Source organism: Aotus nancymaae, unplaced genomic scaffold (assembly GCF_030222135.1).
Source record: "Aotus nancymaae isolate 86718 unplaced genomic scaffold, 86718_ANA_hifiasm-v0.15.2.pri h1tg000021l, whole genome shotgun sequence".
NCBI classification, from domain to species: Eukaryota; Metazoa; Chordata; class Mammalia; order Primates; family Aotidae; genus Aotus; species Aotus nancymaae.
The window spans coordinates 23,604,020-23,631,154 of NW_026988433.1; the positions used below are offsets into that span (position 1 = coordinate 23,604,020).

Genomic DNA, 27,135 nt, shown 5'->3' on the forward strand with positions numbered 1-27,135 from the left:
AGGACAGGCCCTTGCAGCTGTGCGGTGCACATTTGCTCTGTCTGTCACCGTGTTGTAACTGTTATCTAGCCAGCCATATGGGGTGGCAGGGTGGCTCTGGCCTGAAAACTGGCCCACAAGGCACATCTCTGTCAAAGGTGCTGCTCTCGGGGACTAAGACACATGAAACCCATACCCAGCAGATGCGACTGGCCACTTGTGAGAACACGTGTGAATGCAGAGCAGGAAGAGCACAAATGCCCAGCCAGGGCACTGGTGAGGCATCCCCAGGAGGCAGGTCTCCCATGAGATTGTCAGAGGAACAGAGCAGTGGCCGACACCCTCCCCCCATGGAGAGATCATGTGACAAGAGCATGGGAGACGGTGAGGGCGAGGTGAAGGCTGCTGGCATCCACTGTGCGTGGCATGAAAAGAGGGAGCCAGGGAGGCCCGCACTGGCCTTGCACTTGGCGTCCTGCCGGCCACTTAGTCACGCAGAGGGTATTGCGTGGGTGCAGTCACTGAGCCCTGGGCCTGCTGATTTAGAGTGGTCTATGTGCTGGGGCCCAGGGGGCCCTTCTGCCAAGAGACAAATAACCTATCAGCACACTGACAATCATCAGGCCCCAGAGCCAGCAAGGCTGCAGAGTAGGCCGAGGTGCTGGCAGCCCAAGTGGGGCCTGTGGGCAGCGAGCCACACTTCCCTGCTATCCTGGGGAACTCCTGGCGTTCTGCAAATGGCAGCCCCTGTTATTCCCCTAAATGTGCGAGCTCATGCCTGGACAGAGACATCTGACCAGCCTGGAAATTCAAGTGATAAACTTGCACAGGAGTCTCCTAAAAAACCATTCACTTTAACTCAACAGTAGCCAGGAATGTTCTTGCTTCTCTAGGGGATACAGGGAGTTGTCACTTACACCATCAAGCTGCACTCTAAAATTCAGGGGCAAGCTGAGAGTTTGGGTCTTGTTATAAATAGTTATGAGATTCCCGAGACCATCCAAAGACAGTTTATGTGTGTCAGGGATCAAAAAAGAGTTTGAAAAAGAGTATTAACAGGATCTATCCCTATTCGGTTTTAATTATAAAAACCATAGCAGCAGCAATGCAGGAAGCATTCTTGTATTTCCACACTGTGCCGGGCATTCCCTGAAGCAACCTTATGCCATCACTCTACAGATGCTGTGTGTTGGGACTGTGTTTAGTCCTGTCTTAAGGATGAAGAGACAGACACAGAAGTATCTGCACATCCCAATTTAGGCCAGCTCAGGTCTGCCCGCTGCAAATGCAGATGGCTCAAAGGAGGGAGGGGAGCTTTTCCGCTCCTGGGAAGGGAGGAGAACAGGACACGGGAAGCCCCTGGATGCTCTGCTCACTTTACATTTAAGAGAAGTATGGTCATGTCCACTCCTGGGCAAGGGCTACGTTTTTCCTGCTTGGCTCTGGAGCCTGTCTGCAGTTGCACAGAAGGGCAGGCACATGGTAAGCAACTATAGGTTTGGTGATAGGTTATCCAAAGACACAAACACATCTGTTTTGTGGGGCGGCACCTGCACAATGATGAGACACTGGTTCCTCTCTGTAAGAGGGGCCAGGATGAGCAGTTTCTGCTTTGTCCATGAGGCACTTCTGGGAAACTTCAATGAATTCTCCCAGAATCAACTTCTGGAATTCTGTCTGCCTGCCCACCCTGAATCCCTGGAGACCTGTGGGGCATTCGTGTATCTGCTGGACTGAGCGAGGGCCTCTTCAACAGAAATAAACTCTCCTCAGAATGACCACCCAGGAGAGAGGAAACCAGCTGTCATTTTAATTGCTGGTGACACTGTCCAGGTTGCCTCAACAGAGGAGGCCACATGAGATTGTTCAAGCCCAAACCTCCAAAAGAAAATATTTCAAGGCACCAAATTTACCCCCAGAACATGGCAAGATGTTCACAATATTCTGTAAAGTAGGAAGGCTGGTGGGGAAATGATAGGATTCCATTTTTAGAGAAATATATACACATATGTAACACATACACAGAGAAGTGTGTGTGCCATCCAGTGTCCTAGAAAACACTTACATGCTGCTCATGTCAGTAACAAAAAACACTGCAGTGGCATTAGGGGAATATTTTGAACACTTACAACTTTAGACACCGTTAACAGGGGAACCACTTAACGTCAGCCACTCTTTTTGCAAAAATATACCTTGATATCAGCCCAAGCAATTGTGTGTGTTTTATTGGGACAGTGTGGGTATACATGTGTGTCTTACACTATTGAGAAAATGGGTATACAGAGGTAGTCCCTGGTGAGTAGGAGTGTAGAGAGTTGACAATTCTATACTGGAGGAACAGCAATTAAAATTTTGCTTATCTCTATTTTCCTAAGATAAGGTAAGGTTCCAAGCAGAGTCATTTACTTCTATAACGAAAGGAAATAAAGAAAAAAGAGGTTAGCAAGGCCAGCATGGGCGAAGGGGAGGACGGGGTGCCGAGCACGACAGGTATGTGCGCTGTGCAGGGGGCCTGTCCCTGCAGCCAGGGACACACAGCGGGCTCAGCCATGCCCCTCGAGCCCCTCTCTGGTTATTGCTTGGCCTACCGGGAGGCATGCCTGTGGAAGAGGATGTGCTGACCGTCTGAGGTCCTCCTGATAATTTCATTTTCTCCAGTGTAAATTATTACATCAACTGGCCTTCCAGGTTTATGAGAATACATGCACGCATGCAGAGGTAATAAATAAAATACCTTCAGAAACATAGCTCTCTCATCCAGTGTGAAGTCGGAGGCCAGAATATCCCAGAGCCAGATGATAACTCTGTGACTTCCGTGGAAACCACCATAGTACACTGTGTGCTTCCTGAAAGCAATACAGATCTGGGCTCAGCAACGTGCTCGGAGGGGCACTATGGACGGGCAGGCAGGTCATGTACACAGGTGGCACGGTCCACTCTGGCAGGCCCAGGGAACACTACTAACTTTTCTTAAAGCCGGAAGTCCATGCCTTAATAACCCCATCTCCCTGGGAAGCTAAAAGGGTGGGAAATTTGACAGCTGGCCCTGCTGTTCCCAAGCAGAAGCCAACCCCAGATCCTCTGACCCCATCTCCTAGAGCTTCAGCGAACCCCCAGACCTAGGCCTGCTTCCACTTCTCAATCTCTAGGCAGACAAGTTGTCTAGCTTTTAGTCCAAAGCAGCCCTGCCAGTGACCAGGGAGGAGGAGGAGGAGGAGATCTGGAGACAGGCTCCTGAAGCAACTCTCTAAAAGGAACCCAGGAAGGGAGCAGCTGCTTTCTAGGAGGCCTAGGAATTTCACTCTTCCCCCACCCGCCTCTTACTTTAAATCTTCCAGATCAATCTCAGCATTGTCGCCCGAGATGAGACGCTGTAGTTCAGGAGTTGAGAACATTCGGATCCACTCGGGTTTGATAATGGAACGGAATCCGCTAATGAGGGCAGCTGTCTGGTTTTTTATTTGAGTGTGCATTCGAAAATGCGCCATCAGATGGATGTAGCTAATTCTGTTGCCAACAAGGAAGAGAAAACTGACAATTAACGGGACGGGGCAGGCTGTCAGCAATGGGCGGGAAGACGAGTCTAGTCATTTCTGAATCATTTTACAAAAAACACAAATAGGACCAAAGCATTTCACCAGAACAATGACAGTGGGACAATGATGACAGCACTCACGAACTGTACACCATGTGCCACTGTGAATGCATCAAGCCTTCGAGGGCACTGCCTCATTCACTCCTCCCCAAAAGCTACAGGCCACACCTCAAGGTAAGCCCCCACTGTGTCGGGAATCACATCACAAAGAGATATTCCCCAGGTAAGGAGAGGGCCCTTCTTAGTACAATGGGTGCTTTTTGGGCTTCCATTTCATCTCATTCTTCCGGATATAAGTCAATTAGGATATCATTCAGTCTTCTACTAAGTTTTAAAGTAGAAAAAAATTGTTCCATGTCAAAACTTTAATCAAAACCTTGCTAATCTGGACCAACAGTCCTCTCTCTCTCTCTCTGACACAATCTCACTCTGTTGCCCAGGATGAAGTAAGTACAGTGGCGCAATCTCAGCTCACTGCAACCTCTGCCCGTCGATTTCAAGCAATTCTCCTGCCTCAGCCTCCCAAGTAGCTGGGACTACAGGCATGTGCCACCACACCTGGCTATTTTTTTTGTATTTTTAGTAGAGACAGGGTTTCACCATGTTGGCCAGGCTGGTCTCAAATTCCTGGCCTCAGGCGATCTGCCTGCCTCGGCCTCCCAGAGTGTTGGAATTACAGGTGTGAGCCACTCCACTTGGCCTTTTTTTTTTTTTTTTGAGATGAAGTTTTGTTCTTGTTGCCCAGGCTGGAGTACAATGGTGCAATCTCAGCTCACTGCAACCTCCACCTCCCAGGTTCAAGTGATTCTCCTGCCTCAGTCTGCTCAGTAGCCAGGATTACAGCATCTGCTACCACGCCCAGCTAATTTTTGTATTTTTAGTGGAGACAGTGTTTCAGCACGTTGGCCAGGCTGGTTTCAAACTCCTGATCTCAGGTGATTCACCTGCCTTGGCCTCCCAAAGTGCTGGGATTACAGGTGTAAGCCACTGCGCCCAACCTTGCATCACTGATTTCTTATCAAAGAACTTGAGCCCAGCCCAGGTACGACTCTCATCAATTCCAAATTCATATAAATGAATGTTTTATCTCACAATGCTCAAGTTTTAGTGACCTTGAAAATATCCCTATTTAAAAAACATTTCCGGCAGCAAACCTATACATTAATACATTCAAATATGATTTTTTTATCATTGCTCCTTCCAGGTACTTTTTGAAGCAGGTTACGAATACTGCTCCACTTTACTGAGAAAGAGGGAGGTAGGAGAGAAGAGGATAGGAGACATTCGACACTTACAAAGTGCAAGATCAAATATCACCCCTAAAGAGGGAAAAACTGGTGCTGCCAGGCCTTTTGAGTTAGTATATAGAAGTGAGGGTCCTTGCCCTGACCTGAGGTTTCATGCTATAAATGCTAAGAATCTGTGAAATAAGTTTCCACATAGGAGGTTTCCTGGCAGGACGGGACTCTCCCTCCAGCACAGCCTGCCCCCACCTACCTCCTCTGGGAGCTCTACCTAGCAGCCGATGTCTACATGGGAAGAGTGAGTGACTACCTATTGTCACCCCCAAGCTGCAACACCTGGCAAAGCACGGCATCTCGGAGGGTGGCAGGATCCACGTGACACGTTACCCATCTGAGGATGGTAACCATCACTGCTGTCATTTATTAAGCCCCTCCTCTGAGCCTGACACCCGGGAAGGTATTTTAGACACATTACCCTATGAGCAGCCCTCTGAAGGAATGGCTGCAGGTTACATGCAGGCAGGGCAGGACTCACCCCTGCTCTCTCTGGCCGTAGTTGGACTCTCTCTACTCTCCCAGGCAGGCCCTCCCAACCTGCACTTTGTTCCTTCTGAGTTTTGAAACTAACGCCCTGTGGCCAAGGAGCAAGGCCAGTTTTTTTCAATCATTATGAAAACAGGGTCTGTTCTCCTGATGTTTCTGACAGTCTAAATAAAAAACTCCCCAAGCATGCAGACTGACCGAACTACCTGATCCGAGAGGAACATGATGCTTGGGAACACTGGACTGTGACATGCATCTGATTCAAATGACTCACCAGGTGAGACTGAGCCCTCACTGTCACTAGAGACTGATGCTCCAATTAACAGTTCAAATGCTCAACTGAGCCTAGCGGCAAAGACTGATAGACTGACAAAGGGGCCAATGTCTCCTTCCCATGCCAGGCTCCACTGTTTTAATTAGGTGACAATAGGGCCGGTGGAGACCGTGCACTGAGAGGTTTTGCTTCTAGGGACCAAAAAGGATGCCATTTATGATAGATTTTGCAGAGCCCGTTATCTGTGACGATAGTTGCAGGGCCTCAGAGTCTCTCCAATTCCCATGTCTAAGGACCTCTGTCTGCGGCATTTGACTTCAACACTGTGTCTTCTCGAGAACACCGTTTTATACAGCTGCCACGTGCTATTATCCAAAATGATCTGCCCCTCCCCTCCAAGGTGTCTTTCTGCCTCTGTGCCCTCTGGGTTCAGGACAGTGTGCTGAATCAATCTATCTGTCTGCATCTAGGGCCGTCATTAAACTCCTAAGAACACCGAGGCCTGGGTGCCTCTGACCTTAGAAGTGCTACTGCAAAAAATAAATGGCAAATTCTTACTCTGCAAATGGATTTTTTTTTCTTTTGAGACAGAGTCTCGCTCTGTCACGTAGGCTGTAGTGCAATGGCATGATCTCAGCTCACTACAACTTCTGCCTCCCGGGTTCAAGCAACTCTTCTGCCTCAGCGGCCTGAGTATCTGGGATTATAGGCATGCGCCACCATGCCTGGCTCATTTTTGTATTTTTAGTAGAGACAGGGTTTCACCATGTTGGTCAGGCTGGTCTTGAACTGCTGACCTTGTGATCTGCCCACCTCGGCCTCCCAAAGTGTTAGGATTACAGGCGTGAGCCACCATGCCTGGCTGCAAATCAACTTTAATACAATTCTGGCCTATGAACTGTAACCAGTAAATTCCATTATGATATTTATGGCCCCTTTCTACTTCAATCTATCTTAATGAATTCTCAACATAAGCTCAGAGAGCCAGAATGAAGTCTTTTCAAGTGGTGACCTTAAAAATCTAATTGCTATACTCACTTATTTTCATTTGTAACAGGAATGGTCTTCCCTCCAGGAATCAGTTCATGGCAAACAAGCTGGAGGAGAAGATGGGGAGTAATTACTAGGGAGGACTCTAATGGGGAAATAAAGCTTCCTGGAGATGAAAGGGCCAGCGCAAACATCCATGATGATAATGGAATTAAGATGGCACATGCTTCGGAACCATCCTTTTTCATAAAAAGTCAAGGCTGAAATATCAACAAGCAGACCCTGAATGATTGATATGAAAGGTTTTTTCTCACCCAATCCTTGTTCAAACATTTGTATTAAGACTTCAAGATGTCATGAAGGGGAATGTGTTGGCATCAGGGAGTGAGCACGACAGTTAAATAAACACTGGTACATCCATACCCTGGAATACTGTGCAGGTATGATATGATGAAAATGTGCATTTACTGAAAAGGTGAAAAAAGGCCAATAATGTAGTAACAATGCACAGAATGGTGTCATTTCTAGAGGGGAAGACTCTGGAAAGAGTCTCAAAGGATGCAAGCAGCACACTAGCAGGGGCACCCTGCAGGCACTGGCATTCCAGGAGGCTGGCATTTTCATCTTTTGCTCATATTAGAACTATGCTTTTTGTTAGAAGTTTCATTATCTTTATAGGCGGACGGAAAAGTGTATTAGGAGGAAGCCTCAACATCTGACTATAGATTTATTTTAAACTCTGTAAAATCAACGGCTTCTTTTGACTTCAAGAACACTTCTGTGGGCCACCTCATTTGAAGCTAATTTTAATAGAAATTCTGTGAAGATCCTATAACCCTATGGATATAGAAGAAAAAATGGCGATCCCAGCCCCACTGCTGTCAGCATCTGGGTGGCACTGGTAGGTTTTAAAGCCAAAAAAGCCTTTAGGAATCAGCCAGCCTGAGGATTCTCAGGATTCCAGGGAACATCCTGCCCGTGGGCTATTCTTCAGAGAACCACTGTGCGATACAGCATTCTTTTCTTCCTTCGAGAAGAGTTCTGTGTTGGAGGAGTTAGGGAAGTTTGAGGTTAACTCAATTCCACTTTGCTTTCCTCCCCACAGGTTGCTCAGAGCCCTCACATGCTAGCCTGCCCAGGGGCCTTGCAGGAGGACAGGCCACGCAGGGCTCCCAGTGGCACTTACAGACTGGGCCCCATCCAGGACTCGCAGCTGGCAAATGGACATGGAAAGTGTGGCTCAGGGAGACTGGGAGTTCTCTCTGAGGTGCCTAAGCCCGAGTCTAAGGCGTTGGCTCTGCATTAAGAAGCTCACAATGCAGTTTCTCCCAAGCAGCCCTTGGACACGCACTCCCAGAGATTCACCAGGACACAATCAGAGGGGGCGAAGGCCGCTACAGAGAAAAGCCGGAAGAAACTGTGGGAGGAAACGTGCTGCGGCCCTGACTCCAGGGACTCCAGGGTCTCTGCTCCCTGCGCTACTCTGTATGCCGAGCATGAACAAGGCCAGGCATCTGCTCCAGGCACTTCTCGGGTGGCATCTTCCCCTCTCTAAGTCATAATCCTCCATCTGTAACGGCTAATCCTCACCATGGTAACGGAAAGCCATGTTAAAAATGGGGAATTACCCTAAAATGCGATATAAGAAAGCAGGTTCTCTGCAGGGAGCTTCAAAGGCCAGAGGTCAATAGGGAAGGAAAGGAGGGCGCCCTCCCTCCAGGCAAGATGGGAGGAGGATGGGTGAGAGGGGAGGGAGGACAAGGGACCAGACAGAGCCTCAGCTCGGGGCTCTTTCTCAGGAAAACACTAAGAACACGGCAGGTCTCAGGAACCCACTGGGGACATGCAAAGGGAGCTCAGCCAGAGGGCGGACCTACCTGACCCATGACATCCTCGTCGTAAGACAGCGTCAGGCCCAGGTCAGCGATGTCTCCGTCATAGCGCTAATGTAACAGAGAAGGGGAAAGTGCTGGGGCCAAGAAGTGCTCCGTGCTTATAGGTTTAACCCTCCCTGGAGGCGCTACTTTGGTGCTGTGAACACCCACAGCTGCTGAGCAGCTTGAAGCCAAGAAGGTCATTTGTGACTCTGAGAAGGGAGGTTGTGAGGATCAGCCCTGAGTGGGAGGGTCCACAGGAGGATGTGGGGCCTGCAGCAGCTACTGCGACAGCAAAAAGGGAGGACAGGCCATCTCCTTCTGGGACTTCACAAAGCTGTGAATTCATACCAGTGTTCGGCTTAGCTCACCCACCATTCCACACTCACCTTGATGGAGGTGAGGTTTTTATAGAACTCGGAGTCCAGAGAAGGCAGTTCATCAACCGAACTATAGAAGACGCTGTGGTGGTGCCCGAGCAGCTGGCTCAGGAAGAAGGATGCGAACGGCACGTCCACCACAATTCCCTGGGAGAGCAGAGAAGCAGAGCTGTCGATTGTCCAGGATTCTGAATTGGTGTTTGCATGTGGTGGCTCAGGGTGCAGACATGGCCCAAGGGTGCCACAGGCATTTCCAGGCCCCTCCTAAGTTTCCAATCTGGAGAGTGGTATCTCCCCATCCTCTACCCCTGGGACATTATAGCATGGTGGTCAGGACACAGGCTTTGGAGCTAGTGCTCAGGGATTAAATTACAGCTGGGCTGCTGCCAGGCCAGGGCCCTCAGCTGTCTCACCTGTCAACGGAGAGCAGCAGCAGCCTCTCAGTTAAGAGGACAGAATGGGCACAGTACCAACCCCCCTTCAAGCTCTCAGGGTAGCCATGGCATGGGCAGGGGCTGGAGGAACACAGAGGACAGGCTCTCCTCCAGAGGCAGGGTGGGGAGTTCCCAGGAGGAAAAGCCAGCTAAGCGAGGCCTAAAGGAGCCAGCCAGACACTGGTACGAGGCCCCAGGCATGCTCCAGGGATGGAGGGCAGGGAAGCCATGAGGCCAGGGAGGACGCAGGGCCAGGTCAGGGAGGGCCTGTAAGCCTTGCTGCAGGCTGGATTCTGTCCAGAGGGCTCTGAGCAGGGAAGGGACAGAGCTGCACTTTATGCGGGGAATGGGCTGGCGAGAGGAAGACAGGAGGCAGGGACACAGCCAGACAGCTGTGGCATAATGCCAGGGGCAACGCTGACAGACTGTGCCAGGGCAGCGGCAGGAGGATGGAGAGAGAGACATGTGGACTGGAGAGACTGATATTGGACAGTCACTCAGACTCGACGACACCTGTCAGAGGACCGTGAGGGGTAAATGAGTTAATCCACGCCACTCCTCACGCCGGGCCTAGCAGGTCCCATCTTCTCTCTCGTCAGCGCAATTACTGTCGAAGGTGAGGGAGGGAAAGAACATAGAGGCAAGGCCTGGGAAACAGGACAACATTCAGAAAAGCCAGGAGGCCACGCTTTCCAGGTGGCCCAGGCTCTTCTGGGTGTCATCACAGCAATGCGTTTAAAGGAAAAACATGCCATGTGCTCGGGTGGGTCCGAATGGGATTGTTAATTTTTTCGATGGCAATCAACTGAGAAATGGTCTCCATTATGCAGATGAGGAAACAGAGGCACACAGAGTGAGCCCAGGACCCAAACCACTAGAGGGCACAAGGAAGACTGGATGGTGTCTGGGCAGGGCTCAGATGGGCCACCTGACTCCCCCACGGCCAGAGACTGAGGACCGCGCAGACAGGCAGCTTCCAGAGAGACAAAGAACAATGGATTATTCAAGAGTGCAAAGAGTTTGGCCCTGAGACCTCCCTCTCAGCTTGCCTCAGCTGCTGGCTCTTTCTGTTTGGAAAGCATCCGGCTTCTTCAGGTTTCTAGGGTATTCGAGGAGTGCTGCCCAGGTGGCTCGCTTTCTCTGTGCATGGGCCAGGAGCTCAGGAGAGCCTGGGCCCCGAGGAAGGTCCCTGCAGCTCTGGAGCCCACTATGAAGGCCATACGGCTTGGATGGGCTCGTGCTGCCACTTTCCTTTCTCCATGGGAAACAGAACTCTCCCCAGGAACAGGCGGTGACTTTCCCCTCAAGGTGGTCCTGCCTCCGCTTTCAATGGACAGGGAGCAGGAGCTGTGTGGGCCTCCACGTCGCCCTGACCCCATGAGGCCAGAGTGGAAACCCAGACTCACTTCCTCTTAGTAAGGTGAGGATGACTGCTCCGATCCACCTGGGGTGAGCAGCTGCTGGGCACCGTAGGAGGCCCTCCTCACTTACCATCAATGGCAACCCAGGAACCTGGTTTTTCTTATCTTCACTTTGCTATGAGAGAAACGGGCTTAAAAACTAAAGGAACTTGAAGGCACAGGGTCACACAGCTGACTAGAAACAGCTGGTCTTGACGGGTTGCCATGGCTGGGAAGCACTCACTCAAACAGCAGAAGGTTTTAACACTATCACATTCCACAAAATGCTGCCCTCCTACAATGGGGCCCCAGTGTCCGTGTGGCCACCTGCCTCTGCACACCACTCCTCGTGCTTCAGGAGACAGGGCTAGCTTAGGACTCGGGCCCACACCTGCCTCTACCACTTAATTAGCAACAAGACTCTGGACAGGTGACTCCTGAAACCCTCAGGTCTCCCATCCTTAAGTAGCCAGGACAGCAGCAGCTCCATCACAGGACTGGATGGATGAGATGAGATGCCATGGGCAAAGTACCTAGCACTGGTATACAGTAAACCTTGGCTCCTGTCCTTGTCCTCGCTTGCACCCTAGTGACCGTTTACATGGCCAAGCCTGATCACATACATGTATATGAAAAAGCCCATGGTACCGCTAACATTTTATTTTACATTTCTCTGTTTCTTCATGTGCCTACCTCATACACAGCCTTCCCCAGCATCTTCCCCACAAACTCAAAGAGCTGCAGGTAATTTTCATGGATGTAGGACGTGGGTGAGGGGTACAGCCTCTCATCCCCACTGGTTGTCTGCAAGGCAAAAAGACAGGGAGAGGCAGAGGTCAAGTACCTTGCAAGGAGCGAGCCAAGCTCTTCACTTCTCAAATCTGGCTGCTGTCAACCCTGCTGTCCCTCCCCTTAAAATACCTTGAACAGATTGAGTGCAGGGTCAAACACTCTCTTGATGATCTCTTCCAAGAATTCCTTGAAAACGCCATCTTGATCAATCCCTGCTTCGTCCACCCCGAGGTCATTGACAAACTTCACCCGGATGACCCCCTTCATTGCATGCTGGGAGAGCTGCCGAAGCTGCTCGTAGCCGTCCTGCCAAGAGCAGAATGACAGCCCATTTGGAGCCCAGAGTCTTCTGCACAATTCAGGGCTCCCTCTCCTCTGTGGGAAGCTCTTCCACCATCATTACCAAAAGTGCAAATCATGACACGTGGGTGCATGACAGGAGCCGTTCTCACCTGTTTTCAAATGAGCGCTGATTAAAAGATTCATTTGGGGATGTGGCGGTATCACTCCTTGGCAAAGGGAGAGACTGACCTCAAGGGGACAGAGCAGTGAGATGGGGAAATCAGACAAAATGAGTCATGACAAGCTCTTGGCCATCAGACAAAAGATGAAAGAAACTGGGACAAGACGCATTTCTTTCTCTCTCTCTCTCTCTCTCTCTCTCTCTCTCTCTCTCTCTCTCTCTATGCTAAGAGTATCTTTAGCTCATGGTAAAAAGCAAAGCAAAAAACAAAAAACAAATCAAACCTACAGAGTACTATATACAATGAAAAGAATTACCCATCACCCTCATCTCCTGCTTCCTTCCCAATCATGAAGCACCTGTGAGTCATGCTGAGGCATTTAGGGGACATCCTGAGGGTGATGGGAGCCGTAGAAGGTTTGAGGCAAAGAGTAACAGGGCTGACCTTCTGTCTTAGAAAGATCTATTGGCAGCAAAGCAGGTGGATGACAGGGACCAAGGCAGGGAGCAGAGGCCAAGATGTGGGGGTAGTGCTGGGCCTGGACCTGGGGCTGGTGGTCAGCTCTCTCAGGACACACCATTCAGCACATCTTCTCTATCCAGACCTCAACACACATGGCCCCCAGCACACAACTTCAGAGTTCTCCTACTAAATCATCTGTTTAGTTTGTCTTGTGATTCTTATCTGTTGAGGCCTTCCTGGCTTCTGGTTCCATTGTCTAATGCCTTTCTAGTACTTGGAGTGCTGAGGTTTTAACTCCAGAGCAGTGACTACAAACACAGCACTGAACAGCACAGGGCCCAGGGAAGTCTGTTGGCCCCACTTGAGAGGTCCCATCACCAGGTGAAACCGATGTCTTCAGATGCTGTGACGGAAAGAGTCACCAACCAACCCTGCTGTCCTATGAAGGCCATGCCACATCTCTCCCTTTCAGATACAACCGTAACACTGTCACATGTTTTGCCAAGGTTAGACAGACCATCTCCGTAGCATCCACTCAGCTACTGCCTGGTCCCCTCCTCACAATGCAAATGAGCAGTATGCCTGTATGGCGAGACCTGTTCTGAGGAATCCTTGCTGCCTTCCTGCCATGCTCAGTAATCCCTAAAGGACTACCCTATGGTACCCCTGAATCTTATTCAGGGGTTAGGCTCCAAGTTAGTGAGCAAAGGAAAAATTACCTCTCAAGATCCCTAAGTAACCTGTGGGAACAGGAGCATAGTTTTGTGTACCCAAACCTGAGGACTTTTTTATGTACATAAAGTTTGAGAATCATTAAGTTAGATGAAAAATGGGAGAAAGAGGAAGTTACCATGCAGCTATAACAGCATTTAAGCCATTCTGCCTAAATTTAAGATAATTATCTTGGCACTGAGATGAGGATGGATGGAGAATTCCAACAAGTTACTGTCTGCCTGCAGGAGTTCCTCCAACCTGCTTTAAAACTATGCCTCCCCAGCCTTCATACGATCAGTAGATACGTCTGTGGTTATGTGGATGAAATGGGACAGGACGTGTGAAAGCATGCAGCACATGGCCTAGCCCAAGGATTCAAATCTCAGTCTTACTTGATCAGCTCCACATCAGCCTCTTCGTTAAAAAGTTCAGAGGGGGATTGCCTCTCATGATACGCTTCCTGCCCTCTGGGAACTGGCGTGGATGTGCAAGGATAATATCCATGCCTCTTGGGAGGTGAATGTGAGTCATCGTTCCTCTTCTCCACCGCATCTCAACGTAGAGACACAGGGAATACCGAGCTAGGAAAGGGATGCCTAGCTTGCAGGACCAGCTCTGTCATTGACATCCAAGTGACCTTGACTGTTTGAACTTCTCTAGCCTCAGTTCTGCCTTTGACAGGGACAGGGGAAAGGCTGGATAGGAGTATGTTTGAGGATCCTTCCAGTTATGAATGCTAGAGTTCCAGCCCAAACTCACCCTCCGGGAAGGAGAGCCTTCCTGCAGGACTTTAATACCTGGAAGCCTAATACAGAAGCATGGCCCACAATACAAACCATAAAAAAGGAAACAATTAAAGCCCAGGAGAGCATGAGCCTGAGATCAGCTTACTGATGCCCCCTTGTGTCCAAACCCAGTAAAGGCCCCTGGGCGCTCATATTCTCATAACCAAACCACCAAATTACGAGAACTGGGGTAACAATGAACCACCCTCTCCCCTTCTCCAATGGAAGGTAAAAAGGAAAAGAGACTTTGCCTAAAACCTAAGACAGACATCTCTTTTGCCATCCCTGAGGGATGTGTTTTAAAAAGTAGGCCCAGAGTAACTGGGATGTTAAGTGAAATCTGGTAAGCAATGACATTTGTGGAGGGAGTCAGGGGATTCTGCCACTCTCAGGAGATAGTGCAATCTACACCACTCCAGACTCTTCCTGTGGGTGGGTGCTGGCCATATCTGGGTAGGCATGATGGGTGGTGAGGCTGAGGACTTCTAGAGACAGGGGAGGTGCATCCGGGTCTGCTGAGGAAAGTGCTGGGAAGGGAGTTTCTACCACACAACTGTGCTTTTTCTGAGTCAAAAGCAGAGATTGCAAATAGGTGACCCACAGCTTGAATTTGGTGGAAAGACAGGTGTTATCTGACTTTCTAAGCACTCTACAGAGTTCAGTCAGTCCACAACATGGAAGATCTGAATTTGGCCTTCTCTTGAAAACTCAGAGCATTACGGAGCACACCTCGCCACATGGAGGGTCTGGAGGAGCTGAGTGGCGGTGGCCTCTTCTGGGGAGCCACGTGCTCCCCACTGCTCCCCAACACTGAGGCTGGGTGTCAGCTGTCATTTATCAACTCACTCATGGGGGCTGTTCTTCTCAAGTAGAGGTACACACCCCAAGAGGGCTGTTTCAAGAAGGACAGGAGGGTGCAGCAGAAGTGGAGATTATTTCTATGTCTAGCGTGCAGACAGAACACTCCTGCGCTGAGACCCCCTCAGCCAGCCTGACTCGTTCACGTGGCCCGCAGGGCCCAGTGGGCACTTCAATTCCTTGTTCCTACCTTTAAGAACCTCAGAAACATCCAGTGTTCAGCACACACAGCCTTTCCAGCGGCTCTCGGGTGGATCACCAGTGGCCAGGGGCACTCAAACAAGCTCTCCAGTAAGGAGTGACACAAACACACTGCGATGCCCCGCGGGAGAAAGTGAAGCCGCGTGAGGAGGAACAGCTGCTGCCCGAAGCCATCTGCCACTGGGGGTGGCTATCTGGCCACATGCTGTCAGGGGATCCCATGACTGTCCTGCACTGCAGGACGTGTTCATGAGGAACTGCGGCTGGAGTGTGAGAAAAAGGTCTCAAGTGCAAACATGGCAAATAAATCAAGCCAAGCCTCTCTAGGGAATGGGGACTGTGGCTCAGTTACCGATTCCACTGCTGGCGGGATGAGCATGCATGGGTAGGCTGTGCACTATACAAGCCCTGCAGACGCTGTGGCAAAGGCAGCACAGACACTGTAGCTAGGGAAGTTTATGACAACCATGTTCCAGCAGACTGGAGGCAGGGTCTTGTGCCATCAACGCATTACAACACTTTTCTGACACATGAGAACCGGGTAGCTATCTCTAATTTACATGGAGTTGCTGTATAGTGGGAGCCCCAGAAAACGGGTTCAGCTCAGGTGGGCCACTTCAGCGGTATCTCCTAAGTTTCTGTCTACAAAGAACTCCTGGCTCTATGATAAATACATTTCTCTACATAACTCAGTAAATGTAACACTTCCACTCCACTTACACTACATTCACAGTTGAGAGTCTGGGAAAAGTGCCTGCTGGGACAAATGGATTTCGCACAGACCTAAGAGTGTCAGTGCAGCCGCTGTGGCTGGCAGCTCCTGTCCTCGTTTCAAAGAGACATGAAGAGGTTGATGCTCTAGCCCAGGGACGCTCATGGGGTAAAGGAAGACACTGCTGGGTCTCCAGCATGGAGAACATGTTTAACCAAGCAGCTATTTAGAGCAGTCCACAGGACACATGACCCTTTTCCGGCTCCGAGAGCCTTGATTTCAGAACGAGGAGTAACAGGAACAGTTCAAAGGCCACAGATCGTCCACTAAAGAGCCTCCATGCTGCAGATAACACCGCCTTGTGGTGGATTCCACAGGCTTCACACTCACCTCCAACATCCTGGACCGGCGGATGGTGATGTGAGTGACGTGCGGGGAGGCAGAGCTGGTTTCCACCAGCCCCAGTTTCTCCTTCTCCTTGGTAACCATGGTTCGAAAAAGGAGAACTCTCTAAAATGAACAAAGGCGGGACCAGAAAACAGTGTCAGCAACTGACGATTCTATAATACACCCTGCAAAAATGACTGAAACTGAAGTTAGATGAGATGCAAGCAGAATGGGATGCCTTAACATGTGCTATCGGTCAGAAGTGTCTTGTGAGAACAGAAACATTCCCTGGAACATTTGTGGGAATTAGAAATATAGCTTAGTACACGTCAAGGAAGAAACGTTCCAAAAAGACTGGTCTGGCTGCAGCTAGAGTCCAGCTAGGAATGGACCATGAGAAAATCCTCCTCAAGGCTGGGCGTGGTGGCTCACACCTGTAATCCCAACACTTTGGATGGCTGAGGCGGGTAAATCACCTGAGGTCGGGAGTTCAAGACCAGCCTGGCCAATATGGTGAAACCCTGTCTCCACTAAATACAAGATACAAAAATTAGCTGGGTGTGGTGGCATGCTCCTGTAATCCTAGCTACTTGGGAGGCTGCGGCAGGATAATTGCTTGAGCCTAGGAGGCAGAGGTTGCAGTGAGCCAAGATCGCACCACCGCACTCTAGCCTGGGTGACAGAGCCAGACTCTGCCTCAAACCAAAAAAAAAAAAAAAAAAAGAAAAAAAGAAAATCTTCCTCATTCAGTCAATAATCCACTTTAACAACTTGGTGGCAGAACAAGTTAGAGAGGCTTCTTTATCTAGCTGTGCCTGCTTTAATGGATATCAATATCATGAATTCTAAGAACAAAAACAATTCAAAGATAACTTTTCCTAACGTCAGAAAATTTTTAAATGACCCTATGGCATAAAGCTCCCTGATCTTTCAATCTGCCTCCTCTTTGCCTTCAAGCCCACCAGTCTCACCAGTAATATTTCTCAATTACTGCTTGAAAAGAACCCTTTTTCCTTATTTAAGATTCTGCTAAGCCCCTTCAGAAGAGCATGACTCTTTGCCTCATCCTGGGCTTGAAAATTAGCACCCTAATACCATTTAAATCAAGTCAGCTGAATGAATACATAAATCCAACCATAGCTGTTTTTTAAAAAATGGGAATCTCCCACAAAGTCAAGAGCTTTAACAACCTTAATAATAGTAATGACAATAGGAAATAACTATATGGGGGGGGCTAGCACATTTTCATTTAATTATGTTAATTCTATTAGGCAAATATGGTTGTAACAAAAAAAGCAATGACCAACAGCCTCTTAAGAAGAAAGGGAATGGTACTGGGTGGAGGAACTACTGTTCAGTGAAGCATCTCAATGAGACTGGATGACAGGTCTAGACCTAACAGGACTCACCTGCTGAGTAGAACCAAAAGCTCTGAGAGGTTCCCGGACCATGCGGAAGGGAGGGAACAGCCTGGGGACACAGGGAGGGAGGCTGGCGATACGGATGAAGGGTGCTCCTGCCTCTCCCCTCCATGGCAGGGGAACTGTAGGACTTTTGAGAACAGGTGTTTAAGTCATGTGGAGCCGTGCAGTATGTGACACAACTACTTCCTATGACCCTCAATCTTTGGCATGACCACCTGAAGGGGTGCTGTTTGGTGATACACAGGTGGAACGTGAGTTACATCTGGGTCAATCCAGTATGAGGCGAAGATCGCAGAAGGCACCAAAACCGGACTAAAGAGACAGAAGTGACCACAGAAAGCCTGGAAAGGGTTCTGGATTTCTACGGGGCATGGGAGAAGGTCTGAGGCAAGCTTATCCAGGCTGCAAGGGCTGGGCAACCTCAGCGACTGCAGTGGATAGCTAGGTATGGATCATTATCCCCCTTCTACAGATGAAGACCTTACTCATCCAAGGCTACACAGCTGGTGGGCAGTGAGCCGGAATGAAATCCAGAGCCCGCACACGGCCCTCATACTACGCAGCTCCTGCCCTACCACACACCACTTAGGACTTCTGGGTGGAAACAAAAGGCAGAGAGGCCTTAAGGGCCAGCCAGGGGATGAGCCACACATAAACAGGTAAAGCAACGTATGTGTTTACCACACATAAACAGGTAAAGCAACGTAAGAGGGTGCAGAAAATGAAGTGCTGTGTGTGTGAGCCAGGCAGAGCTGAGGCTCCAACAAATGTTAAGGAAAACAAGAAAGGCATTATAGTGAAATTGAGAACAAGGAAGAGGTTCATCATTTAGGGGAGATGGCATAACGGTAACAGAGCAGAGAGAGCTTGTTACCCTCCTGTGCATTCCAGCAAGAATATTTCAACGGCAGAAGGCGGCACACACACCATTAAGAGGAGCTTGAAGCCTGAGATGGGGGGAGCAACAGGACAGCCTGGCTGCTCTGAACACGCCAAGCCTTAGATACTCCCCAGGACATGCAATCACAGAGCAGAAGGGTCAGGAGATGAGGAGGGCCCCATTTTCCTGAGAGAGGAAATTTTATAAACTAAGGACAAACCACCTTGACAATCATAAGCAAAATTCTCAAAAGAAAAAAAAAATTGTGAGGATTAGCATATACCCTGGACTTAAAAGTCATTCCAGTTTATCTCAGCGGTTCCCAAACTTTCTTATTCACAGTACCTCTATCATCACAGTAACTTTTTTCATGCACTCCCAGGACAAAAGAAATCCCTTGCAATCCTGTTTACTAGGTAGTTGGGTCCCAAATATTTATGTCCTAAAAACTTAGTTGCTGTATTTTGCAAATGCACATACTTTGAAATATAAAATACTTTTATTTCGTTCTTAAAAGCCAGTTTTGCAAACATCATTAAAAAGAATGTAGTGCAATCTCATGTTGAAACCACGAACTACCCTGAACTAGTAGTTCATGTGGTGCCTCTCACTGTGTTTCCCTCGAAAATCTAAAATATCGTGCAGCACCTCCAGTGGCCACGGCACACGTGAACCACAATACACACAGTGGAGAGTCTAGACCATGTGCTATGGGAATGCTAAGGTCAGGCTGATTTCATAGACACATAGTCCAGGATGAGGGGCCGCATTTCCAGCCAGACACCACCAAACTAGATGAGGCCCCGGAGATGAAGGCTGGAGCCTATATCAAAGAAAGACGAGGTGGAGAGGCTAAGGATGCTACACCTGGAAAACACAGACTCAGATGCAAACAGGAGCTGCCAGCAGGTCACAGAAGCTAAGACAAGCCACTTTTAGGGGTTGTTCAAGAACCAAAGGGTAGAAGTTACAGAGAAGCACAGTTCATGATGAGGAAGAATGTTCTATCTTTTGGAAAAGTAAAGACACAGAATGGCCTGCGTTTCAAAGCTGTGTATGTTCTATTAGAAGCAAGGTCAGGGACGTCATAGCAGGGGCTCCCTCGAGGAGGGCACATTTGATTAAGTAATTGCCATAAGGCCCTTCACTTCTGAGAGTTTGCCAAGTACAGTAAGAATTTAAACAGCCATATCGTTTGCATATCACCACTTGAGGGGAAAGAATAGTAACCATAAGTATTTAAGTCAAGGACAGAACAGTATCAGAGAGCAGTGAGGATGAAATATCTCTGAAAAGTGAGATTTACAAAAATGTGATTTACACTCTTTTCTAAAAATATGTCTATTTCTTTAAGAAAAGAAAAAGAAAATAGAACACTAGAAAAATAAAGGACACAACCTAGACTCCTAGAAGTCTCTTCTGAGAGAAGCAGAGTGTTGTCACAGCACTGTCCATTTCCAGAGTGCCTGAAACTCACCAGGGACGGACGTGAGCCATGCTTGCTACCCTCATTTCCTGGATGCTCCTGCCACAGCCTGACCCTCCCCAAACCTCTCTCATCCCCTGAGTGTGCGGCACTCTGCTGGTTTCCCTCCTGCTGGCCCTCTGTGGGATGGGTCCTGCACGGCTCTGTCTCAGTGGCCTGGATTTCCCACTGTCTGACCCTCCCCAAACCTCTCTCATCTCCTGAGTGTGCGGCACTCTCCTGGTTTCCCTCCTGCTGGCCCTCTGTGGGATGGGTCCTGCACGGCTCTGTCTCAGTGGCCTGGATTTCCCACTGTCTGACCCTCCCCAAACCTCTCTCATCTCCTGAGTGTGCGGCACTCTCCTGGTTTCCCTCCTGCTGGCCCTCTGTGGGATGGGTCCTGCACGGCTCTGTCTCAGTGGCCTGGATTTCTCACTGTCTGACCCCTTGACCGCCTTACCCACTCCATGAGGGCAGTCAGGAGATTTGGGTACTCTCCCCACACAGGCTCCTCCCTCCTGAACGCCAGACCCCCTGTCCAGTGGCTTCCAGGAGCCACAGACACCTCACATTCTACTTGCTTCATGCTGAACTCGCCATCATGTCCCAGTTCTGCTCTTACCTGTGCTTTTGCCACAGGGAACAACCCCCCAAGCACCCAAGCCAGACACCTGAGCATCACCTGAATTTCTCCTTTCCTTCCCCTTGGGATGTGACCATTCTCTGAGGCCTCCTTAAAAATCTGTTGACTTGGTCATCTTTCGACTCCCAGGGCCCACTCTAGTGCAGGGCAGCTTGCTTTAACACCCCCGCCTCTAGCCAACCCTCCACACTGCAGCCAGGATGACCTTCCTCAAAGATGGCTCTGACCAGGTGCCTCCTAAGCTTCCAGCCCTCCAGTGGCTTTGCATAAAGCCCTGCTTCTAGCCCGGGTTTCTAAGGCCCTCCCGCTCTAGCTCCCACCACCCTCCTCGGCTTCCTCTCTGGATCACATCCTTTCTATTCTCTGCAGCCAGACTGCGTGTTTGGCTCTCCAACAGCACCTCATCCTATCTCACTCAGCATTTAAACGCCATCCACTTTTGCCTGTGGGACCCTTTCCTGTCCCCTTCCCCCTCCCTCCAGCTGGTCAGATCCCTGAACCTGGGCTGCCACTCCACCAGAATCACCAGTTCACATTGTCTTCTCCAGCTCTGTACCCTAGCACTTAGTGTAACCCCTGCCACAGAGCAATAGCAACCACTGTTCCCACGCACCGAATGAATGATTCCACTTAGTCACCTCCAACTGCTGTTGCGAGGATGGCAAGGCAGGAACCATGTGGGGGAACAGAAAGACACATCAGGGGCCCAGCTCCGAGTGCAACTCACGTTTTTGTGAGGAATGACATGTGGGATGTACTGCAGGATCAACTGTGCCCGTTTTCTGTCCCTGTCGAGTTCTTGGAAGAGCACGCTAGGTTTGAGATCCCTTGAGAAGAAAGACATGGGTTTGGGAGAATTAAAAGAAGGAAACCATCCTCTAGTGTGAGGCTGGGTAACGACACCATGTGGGCCACATGCAGCCTGCTGCCTGTTTCTGGAGAGTCTGATGAGAACGCGTCCATACTCATTCATACATGTATAGCCTATGGCTGCTTTTGTGCTACAAGAGCAGAGCTGAGTAGCTACAACAGAGACTGTCTGGTCCACAAAGCCTAACGGCATCTGGCCCTTTACAGAGAAAGGGTGCCAGTCCCTGCTCTAGTGCCACAGCTTTGGCAGTTGAATAAAGCTTGAGCTCATTGATAAAAATGCGGACACGTGCCTATGTTCAGTCATGATGGGAGGATTTCCCCCAGCCCATCCATTACCCTCCAAAACACTGAAAAGTAGTTTTTACCCTGGTAATTCTGCTGATAAAAACTGCCTTTTAACTCTCATGCTCTGTTGTTCAGCTCAGCTGAAAGACCTCTTTCCAGTCTGGATGAGAAATGTATGTTAAATATAAGCTGGCTCTGTCACCATTAATTAACTCTAGTCATATTTGATGTAAACATCTCTTAACAGAAGTGTCCTGACAGGTGCTTCATAGGGACAGCAGCTCTCTTTACACACATGGACAGACAAAATGCGGCAGAGGGAAAAAGTCCTCTCTGCCCTAGAACGTGAGCGCTGAGCACTGGGCAGCGGGCCAGAGCAGGCTGGCTTCCAAGGAGCCCTCCTCACCCCCGGAGCTCACTTTCGCAGCCAGTGGTCCTCAGGGGCGAAGCGCCGCCGGCAGTCCCGCTCGTACAGCACCATCAGCCACCCGTGGACGGACTGGAACAGCTCCAAGGTCTCGCCCTTGGCGTTCTCTGTGGGGCAAACAAACGGGAAGTCACACTCACAGAGGAGGAGTCAGAGCCAGAGAGCAGGGGGAGGACAGCTCTTGTCTTCTGCAGTCGTCATCAAGTCCTTGATCTCCTTTGCTCTGAATCAGACGTGGAACCAAAGGAATTAAAAGGCACCCTGGGTCGTGCTAAGTGTCTGCAGGGCCTGAGTGCCTCTCAGACAAAATCACTCATGCTGCCTCCCACTAGTGTGTCATCCAAAGGGCCTTTTTAGTCTAAAGAGCTTTGTCCTGAACAATTGGAGACATTTCAGGAGGTGGACTCTCATCTCAAGTGTGAACTGGCACATGTTTTATCTTCACGGAAATCAACTGGAAGAATCAACAGGGGATTCAGGGCAAAATTAATCATCATTAATAATCCTCGACACCTACATGCAAATCCTGAAGGAAGCCTGGGAGAGCAAGACTTCTATAACCATACCACTATCTTAAGAGGTCACAGACAGAGAGTGAAGAAAGAAAACTTCCAATTATGGGAAGAAATGTGCACCTTCTATTAACTTGGGTAGACAATAGAACTAAGAATCAGTTGATGCTATAGACTCTTCAGCCTCCCTGGGTGTAGCATCGACTAAACAACAGCAGACACCTTTTACCTTACCTACAATTCCATCCCAGATCATCTTAAACACAAAGGAATTCAGAAAAGAGGAGATAGTGACCAGCTCTTCCAGTTTGAATGAAATCTGTTCTTCATAAACTTCAATGTCATCAAGGATCCTAAATCAGAGAGAATATTACTCAGAATTCCACACTGGAAAAAAGGGGAAGAGGAAAAAAAAGAGATCTGTATTGCTTAATAGACAAAATAAACAAGGGTGAGAAATAAGCTTTATCTTTTAGAGATACTTACTGTAAAATCTACAGAAAAAATGATACAATATCATCGGGGGGTGGGGGGAAATGGGAGAGAGAGCCTTAGGACAAATACCTAATGCATGTGGAGCTTAAAACCTAGATGACCAGGTGACAGATGCAGCAAACTACCATGGCACATGTATACCTACGCAAGTTCAGCACATGTATCCCAGAACTTAAAGTAAAAGAAAATAAAGAGAAAATGATATGACATCTAGGATTTGCTTCAAAATAATGTGGGAGAGAAGAGCAGGTGGACGTCTGGATGAAGCAAAATTGGCTGTGAGTTGGTACTGTTGAAGCTGACAATGGGCACATGAGGGTTCATTATATTATTGTTTCTACTTTCCATTAATGTGAAATTGACCATAGTAAAAAATTTAAAAATACAATTAAGAAAAAATCTGTACTCTTTATGTTTCTTATTCATAAGGATCTGACTGTGCCACTTTCTTAATTCACACCTGAATTCATGCCTGACTATCAGGGAACCTTGACTGAGAGTTGGTGTTTACTGAGGAAAGCTGTCAAATCTTATTCCATATCTAAGACAGATACTAGTGACACTCAGTAGGTACTTGGTGAGCATTCTTGAGTAAATGAATAAATGTTTGAAAGACTATATGAATAAATCAACCATTTAAGAATCTTATTCCATATCTAAGACAGATACTAGTTACACTCAGCAGGTACTTGGTAAGCATTTGTGAGTAAATGAGTAAATGTTTGAAAGAATATATGAATAAATGAATCATTTAAGACATAGCTCTATCTGAACATTTCCTAATGCTGTTCCATACGCTAGAATAAGATTAACTCTTGGCTTACCCGTTACCCAGCGATTAAGGAAGATTTTACCTGCAGCTAGACCCCTGCTCTTGCCTCCAACTGCTCAGTGAGTTCCTCCATGATGCTCACCTAACCTGCCACCTACCTGTCCCTGATCCTCTCCTGATAATGTCTTCCAGCCTGAACATAATTACCTGAGGTCCATTCTATCCTATAATCCTTCACCAACCTTTTGGGAAAAGGTGGAATGAAAAGAATACCAAACATACAAGGAGACGCACAAGCTTAAAAAACAAAGGAACTAAATGGGACTAGCGTTTGTTAATTTCCCACTCTGTGCCAGGCACTGCACTAAGTATTTGATGCTCTTTTCTTTCTCACTTACCCTCTATTGGATTGGAATAGTCTCTATTCTAATAAGGAAACAGACTCAAAGAGGTTAAGAAACTTGCTCAGGGTTGGCTTGGTAATAATAAGAGCCAACAAGCACTGAACTCATCCTATGTGCGAGGGACTGTGCTAAGTACTTTGAATTAATTATTTCTTTCAATCCCTACCATGTGCCTAAAAGGTATGTGCTATTGTTATTCCCATTTACAGATGTGTCAACTGAGTCTCAGAGAGGTTGGATATTTGATCCCTTGCTCACAGTTTCTCAATACCTGCTCGGCAAGGATCTGTACGCTCTGGCTCTCTGAAATTGAATTTTCCAGGAATCTAGCCAGCACAGTGAATAAATGGCTGAGCCATGATCTAAACCCATCTCCGGGAGAACCCCAAGCCACACCTGGGGGTACTGACCAGCTTCCCTAAAAGGACGGGAACTTTTACCTCCCAGGGCCCCACCCTAAAAACTGCTGAATGTTTACTGCACGCTACTTACTTGGTAAATGCCTAGTTCTTACGATGCCCTCCCACACAGGTCCAAATGTTTGCAGTAATCACATTAGCAATGACTTCCTCACTGACACTGTATTTGGTCTCTCCACATTCTAGGAAAGGAATTCAGTCCCACAGCAGTCAACCTACGTGATGAGGTGCCGCGAACAGTCACAGAACAGCATCAGCATGGACAAGAGTTGCTTGGACTCTTCAGTGTCATTGTTCAGGCATTCCAAGAAGAGCTTTAACCCTCCGTGGGGCCCGAGCTCACAGATAAATGCCCACAGTTTGGGCAGCAGGTCATCAAGGTAAGTGAGACCTGGAAAAAAGACAGAGAAACCCAAGCTTCAGGTTGGGACTCCACCTGGTCTGTTATTTCTCCTATCCAGTAGGAAAACAAAACACTTAAACCTATTCATGAACATGTAATGTGTGTGAGAAGAAGGTGGGATTACTGAGAAAAGCATTATCACCACAAGAGTAACAATGAAAAGAGCCAGTAGTTAGTGGGTGCTGACTATGTGCCAGGCACCATTCTAAGCCCTCTGTATGTACTGTTTGCTTTCCACTTTCTGGAGCCCCATATTGTCCCCATCTTATACAGGAGGAAACTGAAGCAGAGAGGTTAATAATTGGCCCCAAATCACACAGCCTATGTGTCAGAGCCAGGAATGTAACTCAGGTCTGACTTAGCATTTATGCTTTAAATCAGGGATCAGCGATTTGTTTCGGAAAACAGTCGAAGAGTAAATAATTTTAGGCACTGTGCGCCAGAAAGTCTCTGCTGTTAAATTAAATCTAGCTGAGTTTCAGCAAAAAACAATCAATCAGGCAGCCCTCAGAACCAGAAGAGGTTCAGACAGCTCCAGTCCATATTCTGGGCAGGCAACACTTAGGGCCAAAACCAAAGTGAGGTACAGAGACAGCTTGACTGGTTATATCTCGGCTTTGCCTTATTTGAAAATGGTCTGACTAGACAGCTGCCTGTGATTGACTGAAGCTTGGCTGCTGTGATTGGCAGCTATTTGTCACAAAAATACTGAAATCTCCTAAGTCAGACTTCTAGTCAGTTTACATACTAAGTTGGCCTGCAGTTCCTTACCTAAGGACTCAAATATGGAGGCATCCTCAGGCCAAATTTAGTTTAACACTGTTACAACTACTCAGTGCTACCACTACAGCACAAAAGTGGCCACAGACAATGTGTAAAGAAACAGATTCAGCTCTGTTCTAACAAAAGCAAGTAGTGGGCTGGATCTGGCCCCCACACGGTAGTCCGCTGACCCCCGCCTTAAACCATCTTGCAGGTTCACCACCTTTGGCAATGCTTCCCCCCATCTACCTCTATTATTCTACTTATGCTGAAAGTGAAAATGCAGTGAATGACTGTGGTAGGATGCTCTCAAATACACAAAACAATGGAACCCTGAGGAAGCAAAAGGGGACACAGAGGGCATTCTAAGTTTGCTCCTTATGGTTACAAGACCTCAGACACACAGGCCGCATCACTGGTAGAGTTAACGTACAATAATGCAGCTACTGACTTAGAAAGGCTGGATCTGAAATGCCATTTGTCACTGAATACACAGTAAGGTGTGTTCCTCAGAAAAGCAAAGTCACCTTGTATTTGAGCCCTTATAATACCTCTCATCCTATAGGGCACTCTCTGAATTATTTAGTTTTGAATAAAGAACTGTTTGGGGAAGGTATATTAGCCAGGGGTGGGAGTTGGGGAATTCCATCAGTGCTACTGAAGGATGCTTAGAGGGTGAACTGAAGGAATTCTAAAGGAAGCCAAGAATTGTATCCATTTAGTGATTATGGCTCGAGGTTAGACCTCACATTTTCAAGGGTAGGAGGATATGGTTATAAAGAAGCCTTTAAGAAGCAAGACTTTCTTGATCTGTTGGTGATGACATAGGTGCCTCCTTATGACTAGTCTTTCAACTGCCCATGTTATATCAAACACACCCAAGAATGTGAAAATCTCACAATTCAAAAACAGGTTAAAAAAGAAACAGAGGAAATAGTTACACTGTGGAGATCACAAACATAGTCCTATAGGACAAAGAAGAAAAGCAAATGTCCTCGAGTTCTGTGCAAAGGATTCATGCAGCGTAGACTAGAATGCTCATAGCATCACGCTGATTCAACAGGGGCTGCACATCAAGCAACTGAGACAGAGATGGAGACGCTGGGCGAGACAGAGCAACAGCAGACAGACCAGCAGCGGTGCCAGGGCTGTCAGATGTGTGTGAGGGGCACGAACAGACACTTCCTAAGTAGTGAGTAGAAAAACAGCAGTATTTTAAAAACAAGTGTTATTTCCTATAATCTAATTTAAGATGCATAGTACTAAACAAATAGACTGAATAT

General features: G+C 48.2%; 1 protein-coding gene across 3 annotated transcripts in view; it reads right to left on the reverse strand.

Annotated features, from left to right (window-relative positions):
- Positions 1 to 27,135, reverse strand: part of UBE3B (ubiquitin protein ligase E3B) — a 57,273-nt gene that overhangs the window by 3,289 nt on the left and 26,849 nt on the right. For 2 of the 3 annotated variants that reach the window (XM_012469118.3, XM_064379872.1), the window contains exons 16-27: positions 24,907 to 25,078; positions 22,832 to 22,950; positions 22,078 to 22,192; positions 21,228 to 21,327; positions 16,092 to 16,211; positions 11,635 to 11,811; positions 11,407 to 11,517; positions 8,889 to 9,026; positions 8,503 to 8,568; positions 6,674 to 6,732; positions 3,304 to 3,486; positions 2,714 to 2,825 (exon numbers count right to left, since the gene is read on the reverse strand). In XM_012469118.3, coding sequence (XP_012324541.2) covers positions 2,714 to 2,825; positions 3,304 to 3,486; positions 6,674 to 6,732; positions 8,503 to 8,568; positions 8,889 to 9,026; positions 11,407 to 11,517; positions 11,635 to 11,811; positions 16,092 to 16,211; positions 21,228 to 21,327; positions 22,078 to 22,192; positions 22,832 to 22,950; positions 24,907 to 25,078 — 1,472 coding nt within the window. Of the gene's footprint in view, positions 1 to 2,713; positions 2,826 to 3,303; positions 3,487 to 6,673; positions 6,733 to 8,502; positions 8,569 to 8,888; positions 9,027 to 11,406; positions 11,518 to 11,634; positions 11,812 to 16,091; positions 16,212 to 21,227; positions 21,328 to 22,077; positions 22,193 to 22,831; positions 22,951 to 24,906; positions 25,079 to 27,135 lie in introns of those variants that run through there. The other variant, XM_012469119.3, reaches the window with a different exon arrangement.